The sequence below is a fragment of the Erpetoichthys calabaricus genome, chromosome 18 (assembly GCF_900747795.2).
Source record: "Erpetoichthys calabaricus chromosome 18, fErpCal1.3, whole genome shotgun sequence".
Classification (NCBI taxonomy): Eukaryota; Metazoa; Chordata; class Cladistia; order Polypteriformes; family Polypteridae; genus Erpetoichthys; species Erpetoichthys calabaricus.
The window spans coordinates 18,596,758-18,620,661 of NC_041411.2; the positions used below are offsets into that span (position 1 = coordinate 18,596,758).

The window sequence follows — 23,904 nt, forward strand, 5'->3', positions numbered from 1 at the left end:
TACTATGCTTGTGTATTCCTCTCCTGTTTGGAATGTGTCAGTTTAACTACAGTTTAATTTTCTGCCACAGTTTGTGTCAAGCAGGACATGGCTCTCTTAAGTTTGTGTTACTATTTTAACCAAAGTTGATTCTGGTGAATTTCAGAAATTGTATTGACTGCAGGTTCAAAAATCGGAAAGCAGCAAGTCCACTGAATACCTGTAATCTGGCACTTTTTGGTCAGATGGTTTTTACTTCCAACAGTAGAACATGGGAATAACAACCCACTGGCCCGGATTTAAACTTCAGGAGAAGGTTTGGTGTTTAAATGGGTTGATCAGTACAGTACTGATGGGATTCCGTGTAATAAAATGTCTTAGAATATTCATTCTAGGAAATGATTGCTTTAGATGTTTGCAAGAATTGATTCCCAGGCATGGTTCTTTGTTAGACTACCTCATCATTGTTTTATACATGTTTGTATTTGTTTTTATAACTTTGGACATAGAGTAAGTAGTTTATATTTTGTTTCATAAAACAAAGTTTTATTAAAACATCAGTTAAGCGTCATGTCTTTTGTCTTGTTTCATTATAAAATGTCCCTTTCACACTCCTGCCAGCCTATGCTGTAGTATATTGACAAAACTTTATCATGCATTGACCTTTGCTATATTGATCAACATTTTTATGTTTACAGGTTTTTTGTTGTTTTTTTTTTTTAATTTTACAATTGTAGGTATTTTATGCTTTTAAAGAATGACAAAGCTGCCAGTAGATAGGCTTCTTCATCTTTGTAATCACATTGTTTGTTCCACCTACCCAAAGTGTGATTTATAAAGCAGGTTTGTGCATTGTGTGACAGAAAATGTACCCTAACTTCAGGACAGATATGCCACTGGGACGTTTCTCTTTGATTCATCTCCTTATGCTTAGAAATTCCATTGCATAGGAATCTCCTTGCTCCAGTGTCACATTCATAATACAATATTATGTTAAGAATGTTAGACGTTACATTTTAATTATTAATCTTAAATAAATCTTAATCTATTTATCATAACTCTGATTCACCATAATGACATTCCAAATAAAAAATGGCACAAAGAATAAAATAATGTATTACCATTGTTTATTTAACAAAAGTTAATGAAAAAATTAGATTGAGTTTATGCAAAAACGTAAGCCCCTTAATGTCACCTCAGTTAGCATGAGTAACTTGGGAGTAATCATCTCTTACAGCAACAGTCTCAATTTGTCTTGATGGATATCCATCTCAGTTGAGTTAGGTCAGAACTTTGCACGAGACTTTCTCCTGAGCTATTCTTTGGTAGATTTGCTTGTATGCTCTCATTGTTGTTGTCATCAGGTCAAAGACACATTTTTTTGTCCCTTTATCAATCTGAAGGTATACCTCAGAATTCATGGTTTCTTCAATAATGTGTTGTCCTGTTCCAAAGGAGGAAACCCAGCCCCTGATCTTGACATTTTGACCATCATGCTCGATTTGTGCCAAGGTTATTTTTGTGGGAGGCAGTCTTGTCCAAACATTGCTGATTTGTGACCAAAAATGTCAATTGTGGATTCGTCTATCCAAAAAATGTATTTCCACAAAATCAGGCTTGTTCTGGTGTCCTGTGGTAGTCTTAAAAGGAACAGAAGCTTCTTTCTGGCCACCCTACAACACATTCCATTTTGAATCATCATCATGGAGGTCTGCAATTCTCTAGATTTTTGTTTGGGTTGACTTCTACCCATTTTTTAATGTGCTTTATCTTGGAGAGGTTTTGTAAGTGCATCCACTTCTAGCTCAGGTTGCGGCCATGTCAAGTGCTTTCCATTTGTACATTATTTGCCTCACTGGGACCCAATGTAGCTCGTAACATTTTAGATTATTTTTTTTCTTCAGATAGGTGGGCTCTCACTACCCCTCTTCCTGGTGTTCTGTGAGGTCTCCTTTCCTCTCATCATGGTGTGTTTTGGTCATCTAACCGACCTGGTTTTGTATTTGTTAGCGTCCCAGCTGCACTTTTTCCTTCACGTACATCCATTGATTGGTTAATTAGGTTCCTAGTGATTTACTCTTTCAAATTAACATATTTTTGCAGCTTTTCTAATTCCTTTTTGTTTGTTTTTTGCTTCAATAAAATAGTGAAATGTGTTACTAAGAGTAGTGGCATGCACCATTGTTCATAGAGAGCTGAAGGAACTACTGGTGTCTCTGGCCCTAATCTCTTCAATAAGGCTGCCAGTCTCCTCTACCACAATGCCCACCTATGTCTCCTTTACATGTTTCTACCTAATTATACACCACATTATGAACAGTTGGGACAGACAAAAATAATGCAGTGTATGGCACAGTTAGCAGCCGTGTGTTTTTCCAGAGAACTTAATGGTGGATTGCAATACTTAATGTCTGTAAAGCTGCTTAGATGGGCTGTGTTGAGAATGTGTAGCACTTCAAAGGTGCAATGTAAACTTGCCAACACTAACAACAACTCGAACAAGTGTAATTACGTGAATTTAGTTTGCAGTTGGAATTAAACCTAGGAAAGGAGCTGGAAAATGTCCACACTCTATAGGGCTAAAAACCATGCACTAGAGCTTCATTAACAATAATAGTACAGTATATGCCAGGTTTCATGTGTGATATTTAATCATAAAATATTTACCTAAAACACTCTGTATATGTAGAATTTTCTAATTTTAAAGCAATGAGAACACAACTGAAACCTATTCCTCTTCATTGATTAAATTTTTGCTTTTTAGGCTTGATTCAAACATGGACTGGTTAAAGTGTTGCTGTAAGACATTAAAGGAAGTGGCATTTGTGCAGGATGGTCTGTCCCTTTTAATTAAGTTTTTTAAATCCTAATACTGCAGAGCCCCGCTTTCATCTTTGAGCTCACTCTTAAACTTGTGTTTGAAAAGCCTGATAATGCTTGTAATCATTCATTTATAATCCAGCTACTATGATGACAGAGTTCAAGGTGGTAGTGTTTTTTATGCAGTTTCTAGGCTCAGCTCCTCATTTGCCAAACAGTACTTCTGTAATTCTGTAGAGATGGCATTCAAGCATTCAACAAGTGCACTGCTTGTCCGTTCTACAGTTAGGAGAGAGAACATAATCCACTGCCTGATTTTTACAGAGAATAGGAAGTCTTTACACATTTGCAGACTGTTTAGATTTTCCTCAGGCAGTGCTCGATTGGAAAGTCAATCTTCCTTCTCAGCGTTGGTAAGCAATGTCAGAAATGCCTTTAGTATCCCAAAAATAGTTTTATTTTGGTTGGAGGTATGAATTAAAAATCCCATATTTTACATGTTCAGTTCCATTAAACAGATATTGTAGATTGATGGGGAGGTATTTGCATATAATTTTAATGGTGGTAAAACCCCATCCTAAATATCAGTAGAAACAACAGTGTCAGCCTCAGTAATCAGTAGAAGACGCAACTTTCTTACCCAATACAATAAGTGCTTGATGGTTTTCATTTTAGTCATGTTATAAGCATTTTTGGCAATTGTTTTTCATGTTAATACATTTCATGCCATCTGGTGAAGTATGAGTATTCTAGACTCCCCAGCTGGAAGGTCGGCCTAGTCAAAAATCCACAGAACACATCTGTTACATCATAAGACGCTCCCTTGATGTATTCTTAAGTGTGACTGAAGACTTGGTTCCTCACAAGAGGATAGTATTACACGTTTTGTGAATTAGTGCAAAAGAGCAGTTCTCTGTTGGTGCTGTGTCTTCATCTTCAGAGTTGTGATAAACTTTGATGAATTTCTGGACAACAAAAGTTGCAATATGGCAGAATTAGTTTAATAGACAAAGTAAAGCCAAAGTTAAGATGACTACATTTTATATAACGTGTTGCTCAAAATAAAAACTATGGAAATAGGCCTATTGTGTATCCCACAGCCTAATAACCTCTCTGCTTTAATTTGCTACTTTCATTGAAAAGTGCTTTATAGCCTTTCAGTACAAAAAAAAAATCTTCCTGGCAGATTCCACATTATTTTCTGGCTGAAGTTAACACCTGGCATGTTCATGTGAATTTCATCCAGAACTCCACTTTCTCCTGTATGCAAACTGAGCATGGCAGGTCCTTCCAAATGTCACTATAACATGTTGGTGAGCAGTCTGAATTGGCTTCTCCTTTGCACCCAAATGGCAGGGATGTTGTTCATAAAATAATCTTAAGTTCTTCATTTAGGGCACAGTTCCACCATTATATGGACAGGAGGAAATTTACAAATATTGTTTCTAGCTAAAAGATAAAACCCAAATATGTGATAGCCGATTATGTCGACTTAATTTAGGTCACATCAATAGAACGTATGTCACATTACCATTTAGCCTAAACAATGAATTAAAGAACCAATGGTAAACTTGACCACAGACTAAACACTAGTTTACATTTAATGTACATAAAGACATGGAAAATGGAGGTTCAGAACTCCAAACCATGCAGCATGTTTTATCCTCTTTCAGAGATAAGATTATAATAAAGAAAAACAATTATTTTATCAAATGTTTATTTCACTTAAATGCATATATTCAAGCGTGTAATTAAATAAGAAAAGGCAATGTTCTGGATCTGCTTTCACAAAATATGACACTGCCAGAGTGCTCATTTATCTCTCCCAACTGTCTCCAGGAAGAATCTTGAGGGTGCTATCCAGAGCGAGTGTTCTTTCTGGAAGGGGGAAAAAAGCCACACTTTTAGATGTGTGGCATACATTAAGCAATTATTTGAGACCAGGAACACAAAGCAGAAGGAGACTGTAGGGTCATTCAGACAGGACTGATGGAGCAGTGCTAGGGAGGTTGTTTTTAGGAGTCCCAAAGTCACTGGCTCCATTAAGTACTTTCTGGTTTCTTGTCGGGTCTACTTTTTTTTGCACACCTAACTACCTACTACAAGTAGCCTTGTTTCCATGAAATATTTCTTTAATGCCACCAGATAGCCTACTTGTTGAAATAGTTAAATCAGTCGTTATTGGATGCTGTTCTGTTAGGAAATTTGAAAACCTAGCTGCTTTATAACTCACTAAAATTGTAAAAAAAAAATTTTTAATGTATTAAATAAAAATATAACCTGCCAATGAGTCATATTTTGGTGAGTGGAAAAACGGTCACATTAACAACAACAAGTAAAATCAAATTAAAGTATGATATAATTTGACATACAGAGCAGAGCACTCACACTGGCTGGTCCCAAAAGTAAAACAGTAAGAGACAGAAAAAATAGAACTTGTACAAAGCGCTTACCCATCTAGAAATGGACTTCATGTATCACTGCATTGTTTGTAAGCTTCTCACTTGGGCTGTTGCTTTCGACCTGTTTTGGCTCATTTGCACTCGAGTGGTTTAAATTACAACTAAAGACCTGGCCATAAAAAATAATCATTTTTGGTTTAGAGCTTTAAGGTGTTAATGACATTAAAAGTTTCACTTAGTTGATTTGATTTAAGTTTTATATAATTGCCTTCATTTTATTAATCAATTTTATTTCATGCAAAAATTGTCAGTTACTTGAGAAAGAGAAAGGGGGGGGGCAATCACTAGTACGATTGTGCTTTAATCTCTCCCCAATTTTCAGATCAGTCAAGTTTCTATTTAAATTTTGTTTTGAAATACACAATATATAATTTCATTTAATGTGATGGTTCAAATAAATGTTTAAGTAAAGAATGTGACTTCTGAATAATTAAACAATATTTTGACCATCAGTTGTGCTACAGGAAACACACGTACCAAAATATGAAGCCTGTTTGGTTGGCACGTTTGTGGAAGCTTTGCTGTTTATCCAGTTATAAGCATTTCAGACATGGTGCACTGAAACATGACATATCCTGAGTTGCCTTGAAAGCTTGAATATGGTCATCTTTTTAGTTAGCCAGTAAAAGGTGTCATTTTGCTGGACTTCTCACGATATTCACAATGGCTAACACGGTACAACACCCTAATACTTCAAGCATTATGTACTCTTGTATAATATTCAGCTAGACAGTCAAATATTAGCAGAAGAACAGTGCCTTACAAATGTATTCAGAACTTTTTAAAGTTTCCACCCTGGATGTGGCACCATTTCATAGGACATAATCTCACACACAGAGGCAACTGAGAGTCACCAATGAATGTAACCTGCCTGGGATGGGAGATCTGTGCACTTAAGCAAGTACCATTTGTACTTTTAATGGAATGGTGTTCAATTAGCAAACTTCAGAACATGATACATCTGTTAACTTAGAATATTCAATACTTTGTATATCTTTCTGTTGGAGCTTTAAATAATCGTTGCTAAAGTATCACTTTACTTGCTGTAGCTCAGTTTTCAAATTATGTGCAGGGAAAACTTTCAAATAGGTTTTTCCCGGATTTGGGGCTTGCTACCCAGAAAAGGACTACCATGAAAGATAGACGTAAAGCAGTAAAATGCACAAATCTCATATCCAACAAACCACCTGCCACAATCAATGCCAATAACCGTTTCCATGCAGTCCTAATAAAAAGGATTTTAAGTTTTCATGTGTGGGGAAAATATGTACTACACTTAAGAGTGGGACAGCATTGCTATTTAGAAATATTAAGCAACTTTGCCATTGCCCTTAGCTACTTCTGAAGGGGAAAAACTGATGGGGTTAAAGGGATATTTAAGTGCTGTTTCAGCTCAATTCTCTAAATAATTTACAGTTTATTTACCTGTCATGTTTAAAAGAATTCTTCTGGTTTTGAAGTTGGTTTTGCACCTTAAGTTGGAAAATGTCTTTGCATACATGCTTAGTTTACTATTAGGCTCCTCAGAGGATGTAACAAATAAAAATGAATCCCCTGCTCTACATGGGGAATGTCACTTTTCCAGAGTAAAAGATCCACTAAATTGGTTAAATATACTGCCTGTGTACAGTAAATGATGTTTTCAGATTTACTAAGTCTACTTCAGTAAGCCTTACCCAAAAACAAACTTGCTGGCTGGAACTTTCAGAATAAAACCTACCGTTCTCCAAAGCAAGACATATATATTTTTCACAAAGACTTTCAAAGTTTGAGGAAGAATTTCTAAAGCTAGAGTGGAATGAATAGGCTTTGAAAGGGCATAAAAGTAAGCAAAGCCTCATCTGACCACTTACAAATATGCCGCAGAGCAATGGTGGTCTATTTATTGGTTCCACTTGAGCTACACATTCTTTCAGGGTGTGCATCCCTTTAAGGCTGTGACAATGGACCAGCTAAACTTTTATTATTTTGCGGCCCACAACACTTGTCTGTAAGATCTATGTGTGAATAGTCACTAATATATTAAGGGAAACTTAGTCAAGCCAGTGTTAGCTTTGATAAGAAAATTATCTGTGCACATGTTTTTACCATCTTAACATGGAGTCCCTACAGCAACAGATGTTGATGCCAGTATCAGATTATTGTGATCCCTCTGGCATCATCTAATGCTACAATACAGCACAACAAATTTAAATGATTACATAAATTGCGAACTTAGCCACCTGCTGCCTGGGAATCAAATGAAATTGAAATGGCAGTGCTTCCCAGTCAGAATGGCTACCCACAAAAGCAGAGAACATGCAGACTACACAGCAGTGCACGCCTCAAGCATCGTACTCTGGAGCTAGGTAAGCGAGATTAGCAAACGGCACAAATAACCATCTCTCCATTTCTTTACTGCACTAGGGCTCTCTCCCTCTTTTACAAAATAACCAATGTCACACACAAGACGTTTTTTAGGTGGTCCTTGGGTAGATTATTTCCTATGAAACGTACTTTTGGTGGATTTTGAAATTTAGTTCCTTTAGCCACAGAGTGAGACTCCTTGTGGTTTGCTAATGGTTAAAGATCATCGAATGCTCCACAGCTATATTCTGCTCTGCACACTGTCTTGTGGTCAAAGCACATAGCAAATTAAGGTGGGCCTGGAACTTTCCTCTCTAAATTAAAATTCCTATGGACAAGACAATTTAAAACTAAAACTGCAGTTCTGGCAATCCACATATACAGTAGAATAGTCTGTCAGTATATCCTGGAATTAAAGCACCCAGCAATCTTATTAAACCCTTTCCAATTATAAAAAATATTTACCCTTGGGGACAAATAAAGTGTAATCTAAATCCTTAAAGATGAACATTGGATTCATTGGACATGAAAGGTTTGTATTCTGCACTTGTGTGTCTGTGCAAAACTATCACAATTTTTTTTTATTTTTTTTAACTTACATTTAATAACCCTTCCACAATGACACTTTCTGTTACAGGGGTCAGAGTCTCGCAGTGGGTCAGTTTTCAAAAAGAAACATCAGCAAGTTCCTTAGCAAGGTTAATGCCTGTTAGTCCCAGTTAAATGTGCATCCATTCAAATGACAAACATGGTTTTAGTGATGGCAATGTATCCCACATTGTTTTACAGGCACTTAATTATGTAAGGTGCACTGAAAAAATTAAACAGCATAAAAGGGTAGCATGGAAAAACGTAGGTAAGTGGGTACTAAATTATGGAAGGCCAAATTCATTTTGAGCTTGCATGGATTCAGAGGGGTGTTTTCAAAGAGAAGTCAGGTGAGCTGGTCTATCTGAAGAAGCATTTTTTCCCAAAGCCAAATAGGCATTACACTATACTCCAGTTATGAACCCTTTAGTAAGCCCAAAGGGCTGTTGGCTTGTATATGTGAAATGGTCTTAACAAGACGAAAATGATTAAGATTGCTGGCAACACACCCCAATTGTTAATCTTGTAGGATTAAAAAGCTATTAGTCTTTTCACACAATAAAACTGATAAAAACAATGAACTAAAATCTACTTTGCTGGGACTTTACATGGACTCAGTCTTATTCTAAATGTGGAAATTGACAACTACTTCACATACTAAAATTCAAAAGCTAATTTTGGTATTTTACCAAATCTTTAAAATATATTGTGTATTTTATATACAGAAGCAAGCATTTGTTATCAATGTGGCATGCACAATTTTTCCATATTCTTTAAATACAGTGCACTGAAAACTTAACTAATTAACTGAGGACAGTTAGAATGGACTCCAGCCACCACACTAACCCGCTAAAACCTGCACAGATTTTTATAAAAAAAAAAAAAAAGTAAATATATTTTACTGTTAGATTTGAATCATGCAGGGACAGAAGGAAGTCATCTGAATTAGAGCTGAATAGGAACACATCCAGTTAATAGAATTAGTAAGGTGTTATAGTTCTCAAAGTTTATATCTTTGTATGGTAGTATTGTAAATGTAACATAAACCGTAACAATTTAAACTAAAACAAAACTCAATCATCTTAAGTTAAAGGTCAGCTACCTATATCCGACATATGAAAATTAGCATAAAAATAAATGATACAAGACTTAAGGTTTGCATCCATACATTCCCTCAATCAATCTATACCCACAATTACACAAAGCCAGTTAATGTAGCACTACCCAAGCAACCCCATACTGTGACACACACGAACACCCACTTTATTCAAGTGTAGGTGTGCACAAATTGAGACCTTCCATCATACACACTGGCCACCCATCGTCTTAACTGCTGCAGTGACTGGTTACACCACCCTCCATGGTCATTGACCGTCCATCCATCTTCTCTAATCACCAATCTTCCCCATTCATAAAGCCTAATCCTAACCTTCCCTCATCACAGCCATTATGCCCGTTACCAAACTGCAGTTATTCGTCATTATTAACCAATAAATCATTGCAACCCTGACCCATCGCAAGAATTTTCAGTTCACACTTGCAAGCTTTACAATGGCTGACCAACAAACCTTAACACTATTTTCAGATCGCTCCTTTTTGTTCATTCTAATTACTGTTGAATTCACCCTTCATTATTTGCCTTATCCAACAAATGCTCTTCCCCCCACCCCAAGTCATTCCATCCTACCTTATCATAGAGTCCCAGAATCAAAGAGATGACTAGTAGCAGGATGCCAACTACAGGCAGCATGTACTGAAGAAATTTCAAAATAAATGGAATGAGCACCAAGTTGTTATAGAAGGTTGTCAGGACTGGTCCATCAATGTAACCACTCTGGAATAAAGCAATGAAAACTGGCTACATCACACAGTCAAACAGCAGGAACTTACTCAACTGTATAAAGAGGTAAAGGTAACTTGGAGGAGAAATCAGATGAAGAGGTTTCAAAGGGAGCTCTCAACTCTCCAAGTCAACCGGTGTAATGAGCCATTAATAAACTTTAGTAGGTTACACCCACCCCCAAACATGATACACTTGTGTCTTCATCACTGAAAGCTTTAGTTTAAAAGCACAAACTCTCTAAAAACGTACCTCAGCAAACCAGATCATAGGAAGGACAACAGGTGCAATGTTAGCTGTCAAACTGTAGAATTACCCAGGGAAGAGGTCAATTAGAATAAAAAATAAAGACAAAAAAAAATTAATACTTAGGAGACAAACATTCTTTCCTCAATTCAACATCGTTGTATTGCAATATGAGCTCATTTGTCCAAAAGTTACTTGATTAGAGTCACTCCTATAACTGATAAAGTATTGTGAATTACAGACACAACCCTAGAATGCAAGGACTAGCATAAAGTGTCAAAGACTCTTACCTCCATCTCCAAATATCTAAGACCACAAAATAACTTAGGTTGTACGTACTTTTTAAAAGAAAACTTTTCTCCCCGCCAATTATTCTGTTAGTGACACTATATCAGTATTAAAACTTGTCTTAAAAATACAAGGTGGATCCCACATTTAATAATGATGACTAATGTCATGCATATTTAAAAGAACTTCAAGACAAACTAAAATAATTATGCCATCTGAAAAAAATCTGGAAAATTACTTATAAAATAAACCTGTACACAAAACTAACTGTACTAACAAATCAAACCTCTTTTCTCACACCATCAGACCGAAGGAAGGTGGTAGAGGTTAGATGAAGAAATAAATAGCCTGCTTCCTTACCTAATGCCACTGACTTTCTTTATATACAAGCTTAGCTGCAGTCGGATTGAGCAGTTCATGGGAATGCCAGTCATCTGAAAAATAATGGAGAGGGTTAAAAAAAAAAAAAAGCTAAAAAACTTTAACAGTACAACATGAACATATACAGGGATGCTAATCTCTCATCAATAATTGTGGCTAGTATACATCAATTTTAATGGCAAATTTTACACAAAGTCAAACATTATTCAGTACTACCAGGTAAGTACCGATACTAAGCTTCTCTTAAGTTGGATGCTAGTCTCGCTTACTTTGGGTGCAAAGAATAAAGTCCGTTTATAATTTGGTTATTTTATAAAGTAGCATGAACAGCTGTCTCTGTGTCAAAAGATTTCAAATAAGCATGCATTAAATATATAAACTTATAAGTACCAAACAATCTACAAGACTACAAATTCAATACTGACCAATACCAAAAGCTTGCAAGTATTCAAGCCAAACTGCAGTTCTAAAAGGTGGTGTGCAGTCATGTAATTTAAGTATATACATATTAAATTTAGTCAACTAGTTTATACATTTGTTTTCTTCCATCTAGAAATGACAATAGTGTACCATATGGTCTTAAATATTCAAACATTTAGCTAATCATAGACAACTCTTACTCTTCAAGATCAGACTGGTCTTGGAGCAGTTTTTCACAAGTGTGAAAGATTACCAGGCACTTGGCCTGTTTATTTTATAACAAAACACTTAACACCCAAATGTAATACATTTCAGAAGTGCACACTTAATATGTGCAGCAAAGGTATATTCTATCAAATGACACTGTTCTGTAGCAAACTAACATTTTCTTCTAGTGTTGAATAATGCACCACTGTAGGAAACAATCAATATAAACACTCAAAAGCGAAATCTGAGGTTTAAGAAAAAAGTTTGATACAATAAGCCATTGGTGAACAATACTGTACAACAATAAGAAACATCCATTAAAAAAATAAAAAATAAAAACTGGTTACTTTGTTGTATGATGCATATGTCCAGGATCAATTTGTTGTCTCACAACATGCAAAATACATGCATTTTTTACTTAATTGTTAGTTAAATGAGTGTGGGTTGGGGTAGGGAAAAAAAAGTGGACGACATAAACAGGAAATGCAACTTGTCCCAACGCTTCTTCCACTCCTGGATACATTTTCTGCACTCATCTTTTCTTATCACGTTTAGAGCCGCATGCGATTTTTTTCCTGAATTTATCTCAAACTAGCAAACAGTCTTCCCATCACTCTCAATTTTAATATTGAGAACAAAACAAGTCACAGGGAGGGAGATCTGGCAAATTTTGGGGGTTGCAAACCAATAACCACTTTTTTTTATCCTTCTTAAACCAAAAACAAAGCACAGTCATGTTGCACAATGCAGTTCTGCGTGCATTGTTAATTTTGAAATTCTTTTTCCTGGTCCTTTCTTGCAGATGCCTCAGTGGTTCAGTGTAACATTGTTCATTAATCTTGTGTAACATATCGGTTAATGGCAAAACACGCAATGACATTTTCAGTAAAAAGTCAGACAATTCCTGCATCATCCTACTCTGCCTTAGTGCCTTAGCAGAGACTGAACATGGGAGTTGTATGTTCCTTACAATGAATTTTGGTTGGTCTTGAAATGCTCTTCAGGATGAGATTCTGCCTTCTACTCTTTATTAGGTTAGAATTATCATAACCTTTGCCACAATACATAGTTTAAATAAAGTATGACTGAGGTGTTTTTCTCTGTTTCTCTAGCACCCAATTGTTCTAAACTAAATAGACCAAATGAAAATAAAGGAACCAGAAAGAATGGAGAAAACACAAATCGCCACACACTTAACTGATGGTATATTTCACTAGAGGGCAGTATTGGGCCAGGAACAGACACATCTACTGTACATTTTCTTCTGGATTAAGTGTCTTCTGAGCTTCAAATGTCCCATGATAAATTTCACAGGATCTCAGCAAAAGTAAACGGTCACTTACCGGATGGATATCAATGAACAGCCCGTGCTCCTCCTCATTAGGGCTTAGGCCATCCACTGTTTGGAGCAACACTGGATCAGCATTATAGAAATGGGGTGAGGAGATGAAAGTTGGAGAACCTTGGAAATGAAAATATATTATGACTTAAAAAGCAAAAACAACTCCCAATGTTTCATGCTTTATACCAGAATGCTTGTTCATTATCATTCTACAGTATTAATGTACAAGTGGTGATACAAAGACTGTTTATTCCTCTCAGCACCCTCCATCAGGTTCATGTGAGGTGGTATTCTAAACAGTATAAAATATTTAAATCTCCTAGAGAACAACATCTGTACTGTGACACTTACTGTAACGGCATGTGCTGACGTTCTGTATTCCAGACTCCCTGCATGGGCAGAAACCCTCATTTGGGGGATAGACAGTTCCATTGGCAAATAACGTTTTTGGGGCAATGAAACGATATACTGGAATCCTGGATACCTCTCCAGGTTTTTCATAGACCAGTTCCATTGACCTGTGCATTTTGAACAATACAAGATCCATGTTATACACGTAGCTTGCCGTTTCAAAGGTCAGTGTTATTATGGAAAATACTAACAGTTTCACTCCATTCTCTGGCATATTCCACATGTCCCTCCTGAACATACTAAAGTCTTTACCCTCAAACATCTAGTATTCATTTCATGGACTATAAAGCAAAGGCCAATACAATCCCTCAGTCCAAAACCAAGCTGAAGCTGTAGAAAGAAGGATTAGTACCTGCAGGCATCAGGACTGTAGAATGGAAGAGTGCTTTCAGGTGTCATGAAAGGGGGCCACATCTGTCCTGCTGTACCATTAATCATGTTACATTGATCTGAATTCCAGTAACTCACCTACAAAAAACAAAAGGAAATACAAAGCTCAACAGGTAAGTGGTACCTGGGAGTATAATCAAGCTGGGGCATTTTTACCTTCTTCAGTCCATTCCATGAATCCACCATGTGGACTTTTCTGATGTCATCTGCTCCAGTGTGAACTGTGAACAAACCCGTGTTGGAGTTGTTGAACTACAGGGGAATCAAAAAAAACAAATGTAGTTTAGATAAGAGGTAATTTAGCTGCTCATAACAGTTTCTTAAATGTCAATATGCCCTTTTGTTGCAAAAGAGAGTTCTTATCTTAATTATTATAATCTCTGGACAACCTCTGAGCAGGCCATAAAGATAATTTAATTGAGATAAACAGGTTTAATGACCAGGGACACTTATTACAGTTAAACTTCAGATTTCCAAGACTTTTTAGAAAGGTCAGCATTCCAACTGGAGCTCTGATCATACCAGCATCCTATACACTGCCCAGAGATACTATTCAATGTGTCACTCTCTGTCACTTACCTTCTTTTCATACAAGCCTGACTGAATAGTCTGCCACAAAGTACTTTCTGTAAACCATACAGATACTAAAGATATTCTCTGGCCAAAACAGATTCAGAATTGTTGGAAAGCAGTTAATTGCAGGACTGAATCAGCCCATTACAGACCACATGCACTAATATACACTAGGGGTAAGTGGGCATCCTCCACATAAACCTCAATATATAACAACCCATCTCCTCAAAAAGCCAACAACCTCAGTCATTCCATCCTGGAGAGGAACAAAAAAAGACAACTGTAGGACAAAATGCCAAATCTTCTCTCTCCGATCTACTTTTTTTAAAAAGGTGTTTCAAATGATTGGGGGAGTGTAGCAAAATGGTAAAATATAAACTGGTGGATTTATTCTGTAAAGATTAATGATGTCCAATGCACATATATTAATCTTAACTGAAAATGAGAGTTCTTTCATAAAACACATTTTTATAATTCTTAGCTGATTTATCAGTCTTGCTATGTTAAGTGGACAGGACTTGTACAAAGAAGATTTTAAGAATTCTTGTGCTCAATTTATCAGTTTATAGCATTGCCTTATCTAAGAGTCATCCCTTTTAATGAATTTAATGATTCAGCTCATTTTAAAATGCAGGCTGTTTCATGGTGTGCACTATTAAAAACAAATTTACTATTTAGTTGTTCATGCTAAAGCACAAAATGAGTAAGAATAAATGCAATGCTGTTAAATCGTGGATCACTTATTGTAATAGCAAAGTTATAGTCTGCCAAGACACAAAAACCAAAAGAAAATGAAAATCTTTTCTAAATATCTACTTCACTATTAGAATAGTGTTTACAATTGGCTCCTGTAAGCACCCAATAGGAGGAGGGCAGCAAATATTTTGACTCGGAATATAAAAAAAATAAAATAATAGTAACTCGTTTGAATTTTACATTTGTGCTGAAATGTGGATGTGTGTGACCAAAAATGACAATTTTAAAATGAGTCAGTGTACAAAACATTATGCCTAAAAACCCTATAGGACTTGCCAGCCTCTCAAAAATACCATTGTTATGTATTTAAACTGCATTGTATTGTTAAAATGTGAACAAGTGCCAAAATATGTAGCCTCCTATGAGGTGCTGGGGATTTTTTCGACATTCTGTATTCTGTGATATTACTCTGACAAATGTTCACATCTCAGTACAGTCACCATGTTCTCAGGGTTTCCATGTTTGTAAGCGGTTATTGGTCTTTTAGGAGAGTGAGGAATTCCAGAATATTTTGCTACTGGTTTCCAACCATCGCCCCAGACTCAAGAGTACTTGGGCTGTGTTGACATGTTATTAGACAGAAGGGAAACACAAATATCCGAGTCAGAAATGTGCAACAAGTTGGATACTTTGAACAAACTAAAGCTACCCAAATTCTGAGTTATGACATAGTGCTGACCTTTCACCTTAGTCAAACATGAACACTAGATATACTCACATCAGCAAATAGCCCAAACTTTCCAGAGAAAGGAATTGTGCCTGGAAACCACTTGTTTAGGAAATCAACAAGGGGATCATCGTAGCCCCACAGAAGATCCTCCACTCTTAGTTTCAGAAATGGCTTCACATTGAGCTGATTAAATGTGATAGTCATAATTATCTTCATCCAGTCAGGTTGGTCTTCCATCATTACAGCTGCTCCCTAAGAGCACACAACACATCCACTTAGGGCCTCAGCTGGTATAATCCCATGGTATTCCACCTGAAATCCTGCACATGGAGGCACCAGAGTAGGAAAACTAAACTTACCAATGCCAGCATATTTGGCTGAGTGACCTCATCAGACTCATTTCCAACAGACATGTTCCTAAAAAAATGGTATTTGCGGTACTCCCGATACGAGACTGTATTGTTACTGTGAAATGTTATGTTGGTTTTCTGACGGAACTCTCTAGAATGAGAAAAGCACAGTTGGACAGGACACTGACAATTTCATCACATAAAGAAAATAACACACCATTTTAGTAGACTTTCAAAAGCCAGAAGCCATACAGTACAAACTTAAGACTAGTCTCTCTGAAAAACTCATGGCAAAAACTGGAATCCTTAATTGACGAAGGGTGCATTTCAAAAGGAAATAACTTGAGGTGGCCCACTCACGAGATGTGCTCTAAAACACAAGATAAAGACTGTTCTAGTGTTATGAAAGGCTGGGTTTAGTTAGTCATGGCTACAATACCTGTAAACGTAAGGCCCCCGCTGTTGTACCATTGGCTTCTCTCCCATCAAGATCTCTTCAGGATTGAGGACATCAAAAAAATAGATGGACATAAAGAAAGGGACTGGAATGTCTCTCCACATGGTGTAAGACAGCTCATTGTTGGGGTTGATCTGAACGTTCTGAAAGAGGAGAACACTTCAAATACACCAGAGTCTTGTAAATGTTAAAGCAACTCCAAGTTGAATTAAGAAACAGAAATGGCTGAGGTGAGGGGGTAGGAAACAAAAACAAACGCCTCATATAAAGACGAGTGCAGCAGGTGCCTGTGAAAGTTGCCTTGAGTGACTAGAAAGAGGAAGCCAATAAGCTGAGGATACTGCTGGTTAGTGAAAGTATGCCTTTTGTTCGTTAAGCATATTTGAGTGTCATCTGAATGCTTATGCAAGCATTGTCACACATCAGCTAAGTAAGCATAAAGTAAACATGAAATGTGATACTAGAACTTAAATCGGTTACATCCCAGCCTGGGAAGTAAAATGCCAAACCAGCAACAGGCATGTGTCCAGTTTGGCAAAGTCAACACTCCAAGCCAACTGTAGTTGAGTACTGAAAGTTTTCACACAGCTTCTTCAAACCTTGAGCACATTAACTCTGCCACTAAACAACAATCCTGCCCAATCTCAGAAAGATCTGCTGCATCACTCAGCACTATCAGGAAAAGTAGCAAAGACAACTGAAATGAGAAAGAAAAAAAAATATCTTCTTACAGCCTGGGTGTGGTAGAGTGGCTCTTGCACCCAGATGTCACACTCTGTGTAAGCAGCTTTTTTAAAAGGTGCACAATGAAACAGCAAACACCATTCCAATTGTTTAAAATGTTTTCTTATTAACAGAGGAACTTAATCACTGGCAACAGATTAAACCTTTAACTAACTGTACAATTTAAATAGTAGGCAGTATCTACAAAAGTCACACTGACTTCTATCTGCTAAAGACAGATTGTTCCAGTGCTGAAGTCAATATCCTTTCTGTTCAAGACAGACCATAGATAAATCTGCAGTGTCTACTTCAGTGGCATTGCATTATGTTCAAAGCACAACAGGGAATGTCACACTTGTTTTTTCTGCAATACTAAAGAAAGTTGCCTTTCATAATATAGGATCTACTCTTCCACACAAAAATAAGGAAAAATTAATCCTACTGGCCTAGTCACCTAACCAAAGGTTTGAACAGAATCTGCTTAAACAAGCCAAAAGCATTTTGATACTTGATACAAATATGAAAGGAGATGCTGAGGATCAAGGTGCTCAATCGAACACTCAAGAATCACAGTTCATATATGCCTTTAATGGTTGACTCCTGAAATGTCACACCGAACATAATGACATGCATTTCTGACATACAATGGTTTGACACACAAGTCAAAATGTCAAAACAGTGTAATTGCAACAAAATTCAAAGTAAGCGAGTAAATTGAATCAGGGATAATATAAATACAAACGATATTTTCCTGCATGCAACATCTTCACAACTTTCCTGTGCCAGCCTCCCCCTCAGATTGTCAATGCTGCCACAGTACCATATCCCAAGATTCAAATGGAATGGAAATGCTTCTATTATAGTATTTTCCAACACATATAGTAGAATATCTACTGTGTCAGAAGTTTTCTACTCACTATAGAAAAGCCAAGCACATTAATATAAAACACTAACAAGACCGAGTTTTAAAATCGAACAGAAAGACACGCAGGGGACACTTTCTGCTTGCACACAGAGCTAATATAGAGCATGGAGCTAATAAAAGTATTGTGTCAGCTTTACTAAATTACAAATTATGACTAAAATCCTAACCAGAACTTAAGTCTGCAAACAGCAGCCTCCAGTACCTCAGGATCTCCTTTGAGAGTTCTGACATAAAGTTAGTAAAGTAGCATATCTGCCATGAAGGGACTACTGAAACATTCATAAACTAGCAGAACAACAAATTGACATTTTTTAAACTACTGAAACGAGCTGAAAAAAATACTGAGAGAGATATAAAAATCATAGGACCACACAACACTTTCTATCAATGTTTAAGCCAAGCTAAAATCTAATACTTTTAATTTTGTGGCATTATAACCAGCACACCATTTACTGATAACTCAGCAAAAGGAGAGTATGAATTATAAACTCTTATAAGACAAAGTTTCTTGTATATAAAAAAACAAATCACACTAATCTTGAACAAAGTCAAAAATATATTTATACTCTACTACACCAGAAATAAAACATAACCAAGAAAAATAGAAAAATATACTGAAAACTCTAAATTGAGATTAAACAAAAGCGTCTTAAAAAATAAAGCCATTAGGAATTTCAGATAGATAGTACTCAAAAGAGCTGAACTCTCTAATCTTGTAATCTTCTAAATTATATATTTACTGTGTATATAAATGTGTGGTTGTGTGTTTGTCCTGTGCAGATCTCAACTGTCACACCTACTTCTGTCAAGTTTTACACAGATTCCCCATTTTTCCAGGGGTGATGCTTATTTCCAAATGAATTCCCCTTGGGGAACTTTAGTTCCCACACCTGAATTTTAGGAACAGTTTTGCAACATTGTGGGATTAGGTAGTAAAATTAGGGTTTGGGGCAATTCCCCTCTGGGGAATTAATTTAGTGATCCCACCTGCACTTTATTTCACACAGGCAACTCCATGTACTCCTAACAAACAAACAAACATAAGTAAATAATGTTTCATAATACCTTACCTTTTACAAACTAATCTATGCACATAAAACATACTGGAATTCAACAGGCTTTTTTTACCACCACATATTACTGTAGTTTGTCATTCAAATAAGTTGCTGGAAACTTATCAAAGTATGAATTAATTAATAAAAATAAAACAGAAAAGTCTAAAAGAAAATACACGTTAGTGCAGTACTAAGTGCTACCTCTTCTTGGATCCATAATCGTAGGTTCAAACTCCACACCCAATCATTGCCTGCACATTCCCTGAATATCTGTTGGGCTTCCCACTGGGTGCCCCTGTTGTAGCCTAACATCCCCAAAGGCACATCTTAGGCGGATTAACAATTTCAAACTGGCGCTGATGAGCATAGGTGTATGCAAGAGTGGGCCCCACAGTAGGCTGGACATGGACCCCTGCATCCAGAGCTCCTGTCCCAAATCCCTATACTGAGTTACAAGTGTCTGAGAATGATAAGGAAAGGTAAGGTCAAGGACATGTCTGTTTAGGACACCCCAGCAACATTCAGTGCTACTCTTTAAGATTGTCACTTTCTGTATGTATGCAATAGTTTATTCAGCTGAAGGATTAAAGACATTTGTGAAAATTATAAAATGATAATCAAAAGTTGGTAATATTAGGCTTAGAAATGAAAATCTACACAACTGCCAACGTATCCCTCCCTCCAACAATTTCAGCATACAACGTTATGGCATGCAGTGTCCTCCTTAGAAAAGACACCAGTCAATTTCTGCTCGCACCTCCATCCAGATAAATCAAGCATTAAGCAGAGGGTACACAGTAAAAGCACCAAGCCAGGAAGGTCTGCATGGAGAACGTGGCCATCCGTCTCACGGCTCGGTAAAACAGATAGTGACCGCCATTTTTCGTGGCATTAAAAGGGTGGGTATTCACGGATTCATTTACCATATCTGGTGTGAATTTACATTACCTAACTAAACGATCACTTGATTTAAACACTCATCATTTTGGCAGCAGTACTTCGGGACACTTCTAATACCCGGCACACCTCCAGTACTGTACTCGTCGTGCACTAACACCACAATAACCCTTTACATAGAACACAATGAAGCTGTTCGAAGTATAAACTCTCTATAAAACTGCTGCGTTTATTTCAAAGACATCGGCATTCCCTCACACATCCAGTCAGTCATTTATTCATGAGACCACTTTAAAATTTATTTGCCATGATATCAAATACTAACTTTTAACTTTCAGCTGCACAGTGATTGATAAACCGATTTCTTAAAAGGTCGAATCCATTTTAACCGTAAAACGCAACATCTCGAATTCAACAAATCGCTGTTCTTCCCTTATAACAGCACACTTTATCATTGTATATTTTTTTTTATTTTAGAGCAGGGGGTCATTTTGAAATTTCTGCGGTTTTAAATTGTTTCGTGGATATTGATTTCCTATGCAATACGATTTTTCCCAGCTATCTTGGCTCACAATGTTGAGAGATGTCCAAATCCGACATTTCATGTAAACTGTCACATTACTTGTAAGAATTCTGCATCAAAGCAAACATTGGCTTACTTTTGCACAATTATTCAGCTACAACTGTCTATGTAACGCTTTGAGTAGATTTTAAAAGCGCTGTATAGATATAATTAATTATTAACTCCACATGTAGTCAAGATCGGTGCAGTTCAGATGTCTGGGTGCACAGCTACAGGTGGGAATCTTGGCAAGCCGCCGCTGCTGCTCAATGCAATCCGCCTGTCAGATTTACGATCTGGCTTTGCTTTTCCAGAAATGTAAACTTCGTACACTAATTTAGATAAGCAGTGTTACGAAATAATGGATGACTGAAGCAAAGTTATAAGACCTAAGTTATTCTATTAACTTTTCATTAACAAGCATACAAGTAAAATAAACTAGGAAAGCGTATCATTAGAGATAGGAGACGTTCGAACATACGCATTTCTGCGCTAATGTATTAAGGCTTTCAATTGAATTGGTTACATGTTCGCAGCCATCTGTGCAGCTCTGCAGAAACTGCAATTCATGTAAATGTTTGAGGTAAAACGCTTTTTACTGTTCTTGGCAGTGCATTCACCACAGACATGCGTGAAGGCAGCTGTGGGACCCCGAGTTTGCAAACCTTACCTTAACAACTTGCTGGTTCACCACAGTAGGTCCAACAAACATTAGGACGATGCCAAAAACCGTCATCAAAAGTCCCGTGACACACAGACCAATGGCAATTTTACCCTTCGAAGTGGCCATGGTTCAGGTCAAGGTACTAATAGCAGCAAGTAACGAATTATAAAAACAAACAAGTAAAAACTAGTGGCGCGGGGAAGCTGACGTGCCCTTTGCTACGTTCTACCAAAAATAGGTCAACGGAGACAGTTCGGCGTTTTTTCCACAATATGAGCACACCAACGACCTCGCAATCCTGAGTCTGCTGCCACATCTCGAGTCATTCTGGTGGACTGGGCGCCTTTACATAGTGCTACAAACTTGGGGGCAGGAGCGGTTGTGGCTCGAACAGCGTGACACACTGGCTAGCCCAGATAGACTAGGAGGAGGAGGTAGAATGAGGAGGTCATGGGAAATGTAGTCTTCGCGCGGAAACACGGCTTTATAGTGGGAGGGTTCCAGGTCCTACCTCGCGGACTCATCTACAGGCTGTATTGATCGGTCTCAGAAAGCGTGAGAGCATCGTTATACTTGATTTATATGTTTTCAGAAATGTAATAATAATCGGCTCAAACTATATTGCTTATGGCGAATACAAGAAACTCTAGCTGTGTTGATTGCATAATGAGTGGATTTGATCGAGTTCTGCCTTGGTGCTGTTGCTAATATAATAAAAAGTAATGCTTTACCAAAAGACAAGTACTGTACGTGCATGCATGTTTGTCAATGAGGGATGAGGGTATATAAATCGCTTTGATGCTTCTTTCTCTGCCCCCCTATTTCTATGCTTACCGGACATCCCATTTTTCCGGGACAGTCCTGCATTTATGCATCGCGTCCCGGAATTTAACAAAATGTCTCGTTTTGTCAATTTTGAACCACGCGGAAAACACAGGAGGTGGTTTGGGGATGCGGCGCTTTTTTGATTTCATGAACGTTTTTGAAGTTTCACAAAAGTCGAAAGCCCGCCCGCTGTCTTCGACTAAATGTTAACTGGATTTGTGAGTTGTGTCCCGTTTTGGCACCGTGCAGTCGGCCTACTTATTTCTCACGTTTCACATTACAGTAGTGATGGGAGAAAAGTGAATGGATTGAGTGCTATTTTTTCCATGCTACTAAGCTCATTGCTTTCTGGTTTGTCCCTCCACAGAACACTCACTCCACGTAGTCATCAGAAAAGTTACGACCGCGCCAGAATTCAGCGATTCTCCCTGCCGCTGCACGCCTGAGCGGCTCTTAGGGTTGGGATTGTAAATAATTTCAGCTGATAATGTGCTTCGGGAAATCAAATGACCTTTGATTTTTTTGGTCATGACAATAAATTTGCAAATAGTGCAACAGGTGATGATCTTTGCACATTTGTACCATTCAGAGAACCAAGTTAAAGAGATCCCACCGTGCTGAAGACAGCCTAACGATAATAAATGTCCAAACATGTAATGTATAGGCGCTTTCACAGGGGTTTCCCAAATGTCATGGGTATTAAGTATAATCAACGCTAGTCATTATTTTTAAAAAATCAAGAAATATATATATATATATATATATATATATATATATATATATAACTTTTCTTAAAAAAAGGTAAATTAATAGATTTAACAAAGGATATTAATAGATATAAATTTTACAAATACTTTAGAACAGGGGTGCCCAATTCCAGTCCTGGAGGGCTACAGTGGGTGCAGGTTTTCCTTTCTGCCACTTTCTTATCAGTGTCCAATTTCTGCTGTCAACTGACTTCTTTTCCTTTCATTTTAATTTCATTGTTTTTCCAGTCCTCTCAGTTTCTACTTTTTTCTTTAAATGGTAGCCCAACACAAATGAGATGTGAAGTGAGCCAACAGATCGCCAGCTGAGACAGGGCTGCAAATTCCAAACAATTTCATTGCGACTACTTTTTTAATCAGAAGCCAATTCTTGTCAATTAAACCCGTTATTTAATTTCATGGCTTGTTGCTGCTGTCATTCTGCCATAGCAGAGATTTCCGAAGGTGTTTATTTTCCTTTTTCTAAGAGCACTGTCAAAATATTTTGTGGACCTGAGCAGATCAACATTCCTGACATCATTCTGCATTTTCAGATATTGTATGGCGGACAAAAGTTGGCAGGTCTTGGGTTGGATTATTTTGTATCTCATTATTATTTAGCTGCTAATTAAGGAAAAAAAAACAATTGCTTTAATAGCAAGGAAATGAAAATTAAGGCAACATAAGTTAATTAGCAACAAAAATGGCAACAACTGTCCACTAATTAAGAAAATAGTTTACAAGAAAACCTGTGGTCACCACTGCCCTCCAGGAACGGGGCTGACTACCCCTAGTTGTGAGGAACCAGGAGTAGAAAACAAAATTGGCAAATAAAAATAATTCACATGAAAAAGTAAGAGAACTCTGTCATTCCATAAGATGTGAAACATCCTTTATTAGCAATGACTGCAACCCATCAGTCATTCACGACTTCATCTTTGCCAAGACATTTCTGTTGACTTGAGATCTGGACTTCCACTC

At 37.2% G+C, this 23,904-nt stretch overlaps 1 protein-coding gene across 4 annotated transcripts; it reads right to left on the reverse strand.

Moving 5' to 3' along the window:
* Positions 1-1,628: 1,628 nt before the first annotated feature.
* scarb1 (scavenger receptor class B, member 1) lies at positions 1,629-21,772 on the reverse strand. Of its 4 annotated transcripts, none has more exons than XM_028825180.2 (13): positions 21,359-21,771; positions 16,509-16,669; positions 16,079-16,220; positions 15,768-15,971; positions 13,877-13,972; positions 13,683-13,798; positions 13,271-13,437; positions 12,921-13,039; positions 10,930-11,003; positions 10,288-10,339; positions 9,883-10,029; positions 5,253-5,370; positions 1,629-4,677 (listed from the first exon to the last, which is right to left on the reverse strand). In XM_028825180.2, the coding sequence occupies exons 1-12, from the start codon at positions 21,476-21,478 to the stop codon at positions 5,257-5,259; spliced, it is 1,512 nt and encodes a 503-aa protein (XP_028681013.1). In that variant the 5' UTR covers positions 21,479-21,771; the 3' UTR covers positions 1,629-4,677; positions 5,253-5,256. The 4 variants fall into 4 exon arrangements, with proteins under 4 accessions (XP_028681013.1, XP_028681014.2, XP_028681015.1 ...); XM_028825179.2 differs by having other exon boundaries at positions 3,631-3,764; XM_028825181.2 differs by lacking the exon at positions 5,253-5,370 and having other exon boundaries at positions 1,629-3,764; positions 21,359-21,772.
* Between the last annotated feature and the right edge of the window lie 2,132 nt (positions 21,773-23,904).